Raw genomic sequence first — 9,822 nt, 5'->3', positions numbered from 1 at the left:
AAATGTGTGAGAAAGAAAGATTTTTTTTTAAAAAATGATATTTATAGCACGAGAACAAAGCGGGGAGGCGTGGGATGGGGGGGGGGGTGCACATGAAAAGCGAGCAATAGGTTATACTAAAAATGTTTAAGAAAGATTTTAAAAAAAAACCCATCCTTACTTGATTCGCTGGTGTTGTAGTCACTGGGACTGGTCCAGTTTCGCATATGGCAATGTCTGCACAGCCGTAGAATTCTTCCTGTGGCCCACAGCCCACGCAGGAGGTACCATCAGGATCTGTGCCCCAGCTGTTGCCTAGGATCGAATGAATTTAGAAATTGGCAAACGAAGTATGTTTCGTTAAAGTGGTGTGCAAATCATTACTCAAGAATTACTAAACTATATCTGCTCAGTACTTAGTTTCGAGCAAATTTACGTAAAAATGTATTTTGGGTTTCATAACATAATGTCAAGCTTTTGTCGAATGCATTCCTTTGAATATCTTGATAACGACTCGGAATAATCTTACGATTTTGACAGAGTAGATAGAACATTTGGTTTTCGACTTCGTGGTCTTAGTAACTCAAAACGACCCGAAATGTCAGGCAGAACTTTGTAATTCCATGATAGCGCAGTGGAACCGAATGTCGAAACGCTTGACGCACTTGTCATTCCGTGTTATGGTATGTCATTGTTCTTGTTGATTTTTCTCTCGGAATTAATTACTTTCCAATATATCTTTCAAAATCTAAAGAAATCGTTATTCGTGCTTTATGCATCGCCATCAGAGGTGTATCATACTGAAATAATAATAAATAGACCATCCATTTAAAAAAAGTATTAAAAAATTATTATATATTTTTATATAATGCACCTCCGTGTTTTAAATTTTGACACTAAACATGTTTTAATTAATTTTTTTTTCTAGTCCAGATAAACTCGGCAGCATCTTGTCGCTAAGAATCACTACAGACTACCATTTATAGAAATGGACACCATTTCTCTCCTTGCATTTTTTAATACCCAGTGCCAATTGACACCATCGGTCCGATTCTGTTCCTTTGGCAGGCCAGATTGATGTCCCAAAGCGGCTGTCATGGCACAAACTGAATGCCCGACTCGTCACCAGAAGTTTTCAGGCGACGAGTCAGGCGATCGGCAGGCGATCGGTTTGTCGACCCCCCCCCCCAAAAGGGCACTCCGTGTAACATTAAAATGACACTGTAAAACGTCCACCTTTTTAAAACTGCGTCTTTTCTCTTGGATAATGGGTGACCATCTTAGACAGATCCTACTGTATTTACAGACCTCCTCACCTGTGTGATATTTCCACTGCAGTACACACTGCGAGCACGTCAGGCCAGCTGGTAGCTTGTACGTCATCAAATACTTGGTGCTGACGCCACTTGTCAGCTGGTACCTGGGACCTGGGAAAGGACGAATGTCTTATTTCACACCACCTTCACTCCGTATCTAATCTCTTGAATAATAGTTAATTACTTTTCTGACCAAAGACTTGTCTTATACTATCCTGAAGCGTGCACTCTGGCGTGATTACAGTTCACTATGAACAGCGCCATTTGGCTCTCAATTTGGAGCCAACTGAAGGGCAGTGGGTGAACAGCGCCAGGTGCACTTATAATGATAATAATTGCATATACATAGTGCATAATATATATGCTCAACAGCACTCTTTAAGGGCTTTACAACTGATATTACCCATGCAGACACTCTGAAAACACTCAGCAACATTCTGGCCGTCCTGGGAAGCATACAGTGGAAGCAATGGGTTACATGTGCCCAAACACAAACAAAAGGACAAGATCTTTCACTCTCAATAGTCAAGTATGCATTTCCGCCTGGATGAAGTGAAGAAGGTTCGTGCAAAGTGCCTTTCCCAAGGACGCAACGTCGGTCCTCTGACGGGATTCAAACCCTCAACCTTACGGTTGCGAGTCCGAGAACCTAATCATTAGGCCTTTTGACCATAGTGAGACTTGTGTTTTGTTCAATATTTGGGCACCCTTTGTACGCAGGCTTCTAAGGGAAGATTTTGTGGAGCGCAAAGAGCGACGGCCATGACAGTGCACTGTCAGGGATATCATTACTCTAGTGTTCGTTCAAACCATAGGTTAAAATAATGATAACAATAACAATAACAATGATAATAATAATAATGATAACGATAATGACAATAGTAATAATAGTAATAATAATAATAATAATAATAATAATAATAATAATAATAATAATGATAATAATAATAACAATAATAATAATAATAGTTGTAGTAGTAGTAGTAATAATAATTGTAAAATTAATTGTTATAGTAATAGCAATAGTAAAAATAATAATAATAATAATAATAATAATAATAATAATAATAATAATAATAATTATATTAATAAAAATAATCATAATAGTAATACCAATAGTAACAATAACGATAACAATAATATAACAGTAACAATAACAATAGTAGTAGTGATAATAATAATAATAATAATAATGATATGTTAGATTTGAAACTGTCATTGCAACCACTCTTTCTAAAAATACCTTCGCTGTACAGCTGCCCTGTGACGTGCCAATGAAGGTAAAAACACAAGACTTGTTATAGTCAAGTGTGCATGCAACTTTTCCTTACTACTTGCACTTCATATTAATATTGGTTTAAAAAACTGAGTCAAATGGTGCTCTCTATAGCGAATCGAAATAACGTCAAGAGTGCCGAAGTCTTGGATGTTATAATAGGCAACGAGTCTCCGGTCTTGACTCGAAAGTACTCACCTGACCCGTCTGCAAGTTGCAGCAAGTGCCTATCGAGACACTCCGGGGTAGCCTTGACATTCTCGTCGTTGACGGGGCACAGACGGAACTCAAACCAGCCCATGTGATTGGCTGTGATTTGAACTGCTACTTGAATGTCCTGCCCCTGAAAGGAAAAGGTCATGGATCGAAGACATTAAGACATTTGAATAGAAAGGAAAGCGGGCAATCCCCCCCCCTTCCACCCAACCCCCAAGAAAAAAAAGAAAAAAAAATTAAATTTAAAAAACAACAACACAAAAAACAACAAAAAGTGACGGTGGTGGAGTGAGTACGTGAGCAAAAAACGAATGGAAATCATGAAGTACAAAGGTTGTCCGGGAAGTAAGGTAAAAATAAAAACGGCCACAGATTCAATATTTTATAAAAATGTTTGGTCGAAATAAAATGTCACATAAATGCTTACATAAATGTCACAACAATCCCACCACTCGTAATTGAACAAGAAATTATTGAAATCACGGATTCATACAAATATCTTGGCCTTACAATAGACAATAAATTTACATGGCAAAACCACGTAAACAATATCGTTAAAAAGGTAAATCAGAGGCTGTACTTTCTGAGGAAACTAAAGTCTTTCAATCTGAATCCATCCATCCTTCAGATTTTCTACACCACCACAATAGAAACTTTGATAATTTTTGGAATCACCTGCTATGGTAGCAATCTGGGAAGGCAGCACATTATAAAACTAAATAAGTTGATAAAAAAGGCATCAAGAACAATTGGTAGAGACCAAAGTAACTTTGAATATCTGCACAAGACAAACGCTCTAAAAAAGGCGGAAATAATGCTTAGTGACCATAGCCACCCACTGACATCGGAATTTCAACTATAGACCCGCAGTAAACGATACATTTCCAAAAAAGCAAGAACAGACAGATATAGAAATTCATTCGTACCAACTGCAGTGAGGTTACTGAACACACAGTGCTACAAATGAAAAAGAGAGAGAAAGAGAGAGAGAAAGAGAGAGAGAGAAAGAAAGAAAGAGAGAGAGAGAGAGAGAGAGAGAGAGAGAGAGAGAGAGAGAGAGAGAGAATGAATGTTTTACGGAGCGGGTTGTCCCAGCCCGTGAGACATGTATTTACTTGGTCTAATGTCCTGTCTTGTTGTGAGTTTGCGTGAGTGCACCTTTAAGTCTAACTTTTGTAACGTCTACTGCCATTGTTAACGACCAAGACAAATTTCTCCCTGCGAGATGAATAAAGATTGTCATTGTCATTGTCATTGTCATTATTATAGAGCTTCATAATGGAGTAACCTTCAAAATCTTTTTTCTTTCAATAAAGCGTAAGAGGATGGATTTCGCTCCTGAAAAGATCTTCGTCAATATTTGGCCACCAAGTTTTTACTTCAAGGATTAAATATTCGTTTTCGTCAAAGGTTTTGCTGGTTTAGTGTCTCTTGAGGGGTCCAAAGAGATGGTAGTCAGAAGGGGTCAGTTTAGTTTAGTAAGGTTTTACTGCGCTCGCAACTGCATACAGTCATATGAGCGCCAAGGGATGGATGTCAACAGAGAAGTCCAAACGGCGATTAAGGCTTACTCTGCTCACCTCTCTAGAAGGGGTCAGATCAGGACAATGTAGAGGATGTGGCAAAACCTCCCAAACATAGTTCTGAATCCAGTGTTTGGTCTAGTTTGCTGTATGCTGAGTGGCGTTGTTATGTTGCATAGTGACACCTCTCTTCAGTCCCTCTGGTCTCTTCGTCGTGCCCCCACTCTAAGCTTGTTGAATGTTTTACAGTATCAGGCAACATTGACAGTGTGACCTCATGGTAGAAAGTCTATTAGCAGAAAACCTTTTGTACCCCATAGCGCCGTTGCCATCAATTTTTGCGCCGAAGGCTGCACTTAGATGTTATTGAGTTCCTCTTTGTTTTGTTTTATGTTTTTATTTGTTTGTTTTTGTTTGGGACATTTTTTATTATCTATTTATTAATTAATTAATTGATTGATTAATTGATTAATTAATTAATAATTCATTTTTTTTATTTTAAAAAAAAACTTTTTTTTTTTTTGGGGGGGGGGGGGGTTGGGGTCAGGTAATGAGCCCTCTCCTCATGGCCCGTTATTATTCACTATAGAAAGTTTTTGTCGCATTCACTTAAGGTATCTACTATCATCTGGCCCAACAACGTTGTCATCACCACACGTGGATCGTTGCAGTTACTGATTGAGATGCCTGCACGCGCTTCTTTGTGATCTTCTCTTTTGAAAAAGGATTAGAACCCACACCGCGTTCATGGCATGTACTAAGACATTGCCTCTTGTTATGCATCATGGTGAAGCCGTTTGTCTGACTGACCTGTGTGTACACTCTGGCTATCTCCCCAGTGGCGTACTTCCCCCCGGCCTCGTTCTCGCGCTCTCCGTCGTAGGGGTCTCCACACACGCCACACTTGCCACCCAAAGACTGCTGGTGCTGTGAAAGTTTGAAGAAAACCCTTGAAGTGTTAAAACAACCAGGAAACGGCAAATGTAGGTTGGGGACACCTGAATAGGCATAAAGGCCTTTAACATCTATCTCTCACTGGCAAGATTGAAGGCAAACGAGGCAAGGGTAGGCCCAGAGCAACTTACTTAAGGAACCTAAACAAAAGGGCAACGGGTAAAGATCAGGGAAACGTAGCTTTTTTAAGAGCATCCAAGCAAAAAGGAATAAATGGAGAACCATGATCGCCGATGTCTGCCGCAGATGTGGCAATTGATGATGATGATGATGATGATGATGATGATGATGATGATGATGATGATGATGATGATGATGATGATGATGATGATGATGATGATTAATTTTAGTGTAGGAGTTTTGATGCCCACATCGACACTATTTAGATTATCTAACAGGCGGCCTTAGACCTTGTCTGTGAGAGCGAACCCGGGATGAGAGGTATACACCATTCCTGCAGAAATCCCGAGATACTGGGTAAACATTCTCTCTACACGAACATTGACCCCATATCTTCTACATGCGACGTCGAAGCGTCTAAGCGTTACAACATAGATGCTTGTACTCCGTCATAAGAGGCAGAACGCTTTAGCGATTTTCATTACCATAAAGATTTCACACCTCCGTCGGCACAATTAAAATCTTTTAAGAGGTGGGTGCTACCACCCTGTCTGTCAAAGCGAACTCGGGTTGAAGGGGATACCACAGTCCAACAAATGTATGGAGATACTAGAATTTAAGATAACACAAAACTGCATTGTCCCAAAGGGACAACAAACAAACAAACAATCAAACAAACAAATAAACAAACAAACAAACAATCAAACAAACAAATAAACAAACGAACAAACAAACAATCAAACAAAGAAAAACATAAACAAACAAACCAAAAAACACACTTCTTTCTGCCCATGATGGAACTGAACTCGCGACTTTTGCCTGCAACGGCGAAAGGCCTAACCACTCAACCACAGCCGTCGGAGGGTGTTACAAGATGAGAACTAACCTGGAACCCCCCACAGAACAGCTCGTTGTCCTGGTAATTTCTGACGGTGGCAAATCCAAATCTCCACATGGAAGACCTTCCAGGTGGCTCAGCGAGATAGCCATGACCTCTGACCTTTGTCAAGAGGTCACAGATAACTAGAAACAGGATGGGTGTGGTGCAGAATCTGTGAAGGAATAAACAAAATACTGAATAATGGTATTGCTGCTACTGCTGCTGCTACTATACTACTTCTACAACAACAACAACAACAATAATAACAACAACAACAACAACAATAACAACAACAACAACAACAACAACAACAACTACTACTACTACTACTACTACTACTACTACTACTACTACTACTACTACTACTATTACTACTACTGTTACTTAAAAACTGCATAATATGAACATTTATATTAGAGCGCTTAACGCCAATTAAAGAACAAACTCGCAGCGCTTTACAAAAATACGAGGAGCAACACAAAAACAGGACATTGTGTTCAGACTGAAAATCCAGATTATATCTTTTTTCCCCTTCATGATTCATCACGCACTAACAAACTTTACGATAGTTGTACTGTCAGATATATATTTACTTTTAACTTGATAAATTAATCTTGAGCTCCTCTCAAGAATTCACAAAGAAAATTAAATAGGCCTAGTCAAAAATCAATAGTTGTACCTTTCCACCATAGCTAAAAGACCTACACTGGTTCAACGGTCAATAGCTTGAAGCTCATACTCATACCTAATCCCTAAATATGTAAAGGAAAAAAACCAAACAAACGAAAAATTCCCCATAAACACACACAAAAAAAAAAACAACAACAAAGAAACAAACTAAAAATAATAAAGTTTTAAAAGTGACCAAACAAAAATAGCGAACAGAATACAGCTGTTTTGTTTGTTTGAGTAAAAAAGAGAAGCACGTTGCCACAAAAATGGCTGTTAAGTGCTGAGAATAAGTAAGACTCACAGACAGAAACAACAGAGGGAAAGTAAAGATGTAGGACATACCAGTGGCCAGTGGCGCCCTCCAACTATCCGTTATTATTGTTTGCAAAGGCCATTTGTAAAGCTATTATTATAATGATTATATATTATTATTATGTTCCCGCACAATTTACTGATTGGCGCAGTTTAACGATCGTATAATTGCGCGGCAATCTTGAGATTGCGTTGCGCGTTTTAACGACATGTAATTGTATCCTTTTTGTGAGCTCTTCAGTTTCATATCTTAATTTTAATGTTCATATGTTCACACTTTTGAAAACATACGTAAATGTTCCTAGATGTGAGTAAAAGAATAAAGATGGAAGTGAATTTAGAAAAAAAAATATTTTTAACATTTAAAATATTAACGCAATCTTAAGATGGCCGCGCAATTATACGATCGTTAAAAAGTGCAGCGCAATCTTAAGATTGCACCGATTGGTAAATTGCGCGGAACTCTGCATATAGTATAGTTTTATATGCATATAGTATAGTTATTATTATATATATATATATATATATATATATATATATATATAAATATGTGCCAAAAAAACCAACAAAACATTTTTAAAAGCAACACCAAGGAACCTGCAAAAAACATTAAATACCACCTGAACATGATTCGAATTTTCCTTTTACTATTTTATGCTGGTCTTTCAAAACAGAATTTTCGTGGCCACAAACATTTTAGCTTCACTCTGGCTCTGCAGCGACGTTTTCCTCTTTATAAGTCAATGAACTCTACCCCGCTGAGACAGTAGAGGCTGGGGGTCGAAACTAAATGGTGCATAAATCCCTGGGGGTGCTCGTTGGAACCTCTGTTAGTTCAATAAATATCTGTGTTGGACCGTATTAATACATGTATTGCCATTGTTATTGAAGGAGGGGCGCTGGGAGTATTGTAGAAAATATCAGGTTTAATTAGTTGAGCCTTTTACTTGCGCAAGAGGTTTTTGTCATTGTTCTAACTGATGCTGTCTTTGTTTTGTTGTCGATTCTGTGGATGTTGGTGCGCTGCAACTGTTGCTGTTTGGTTGTTTTTACTGTTTATTGTTGATTGTGTCGTTGTTTTTGTAGTAGTAGTAGTAGTAGTAGTAGTAGTAGTAGTAGTAGTAGTAGTAGTAGTTGTTGTGATTATGGTTGTGGTTGCTGTCATCGGAGGTACAGACGAAAAAAAACTTGTTATTTTTGTTATGTTGATGTTGATGTTGTTGTTGCTGTTGTTGTTGCTGTTGTTGTTGCTGTTGTTGTTGTTATTTTTGTAGTTATTGTCGTTAAATGTTGTTTTTGATTGAAGTTGTCGTCAACAAATGTTCTATCACCCAGCCTCCATTTTTAAAATCAGAACATCAATTTAAGGAAAACAGAAGCAGGGCAATTTGAGCTTTCAATTTGTATTCTTTTCCTACGGGACCCTTTAAAAAAGTGAAAGATGATAGTTGGGGAAAAAAAGGGGGGGCGGGTGTGTAAAAACGCATAATTCTGTTCATGGAATAAAAGAAAATTAGAGGCAACGATCTTATTTTAACTCATGAAATAAACAACATTATACTCTTTAAAAAATTGAAATCCTTAAAGAGCTACACATCTCGAGTACTTACGTCGAAGTGAAAAAAAAAATGTAAAAAGAAGCCAAAGATATCCAGTGATCTCGGATGTATGGCTTTGAAGTGTCCGCAATCTTGACTATTGACCTTTACGAAGTGCTGTTTATTGTACTGTGCCAGCCATTTCTCCTTGACAAATTGCTGCCTCTTAACTACTCAAAATACTCGCTAACGTAGTCCATGATATGTCATCCCTTCTTTACAGTTTTTGAACATCTACTTACGCAAAGCTTTTAGATCGAGTTTAATGGCCTGAGCTCGTCATCATCATAAGCATCATCATCATCATCATCATCATAAGCATCATGGATTGGGCTCCTTTTTATTGAAACTATCTTTGGCAATTGGAATTCTCCTTTTCATTTCTCTGGTGCACTTGCATTCAGATGTAATGATAAAGGTATTATAATTTAGATTTTTTTTCAAAACCTATATTATATTAAACTTCTGAAATATTTTCAGATTTGTTTATAGCGATTTTCACCTCCGAGAAAAAAGTACATGTACCTTATCCAACAGTAGGTGCTTATCACGGTCGCTGTTCTCCTTCGCCGAAAATTGCAACAACAAAAAATGTAACCACATACTGAAAGAACGACTGGTATTTTTTTCTTCAGAATAACAAAAACTTTATTCTGTTAACGAAGAGTGAAAAGAGGATGTTAATTTTTCATGAGCTATTGCTTTATGTCTGAACCGATACACTTTAGATCATTTCGAATCAAATTGGATAGTGTAAGATGAAGATGGTGATGGTGATGGTGATTGATAGTTTTAAACCCATAAAGCATGCCATAGAGCGTGGATATGAGCAATGTAAATGAAATTATTAATTATTTGCTGTTTATTATTATTATTATTATTAGTAGTAGTAGTAGTAGTAGTAGTAGTAGTAGTAGTAGTAGTAGTAGTAGTAGTAGTAGTAGTAGTAGTAGTAGTAGTAGTAGTAGTAGTAGTA

At 37.7% G+C, this 9,822-nt stretch overlaps 1 protein-coding gene across 1 annotated transcript; it reads right to left on the bottom strand.

The window, feature by feature from the left end:
• Nucleotides 1-160: 160 nt before the first annotated feature.
• On the bottom strand, nucleotides 161-7,007 carry LOC101862713 (the record flags this gene model as incomplete). Its single annotated transcript, XM_035968797.1, is given in 6 exon segments — nucleotides 161-294; nucleotides 1,296-1,406; nucleotides 2,770-2,914; nucleotides 5,121-5,237; nucleotides 6,271-6,458; nucleotides 7,004-7,007. Coding segments are annotated over 6 exon segments (699 nt in total), but the record flags the coding sequence as incomplete, so codon positions are not given.
• Nucleotides 7,008-9,822: the final 2,815 nt, after the last annotated feature.

Source organism: Aplysia californica, unplaced genomic scaffold (assembly GCF_000002075.1).
Source record: "Aplysia californica isolate F4 #8 unplaced genomic scaffold, AplCal3.0 scaffold00083, whole genome shotgun sequence".
Lineage (NCBI taxonomy): Eukaryota > Metazoa > Mollusca > Gastropoda > Aplysiida > Aplysiidae > Aplysia > Aplysia californica.
The sequence above is the reverse complement of the archived record's forward strand: the minus strand, read 5'-3'. Positions and strand labels throughout refer to the sequence as shown.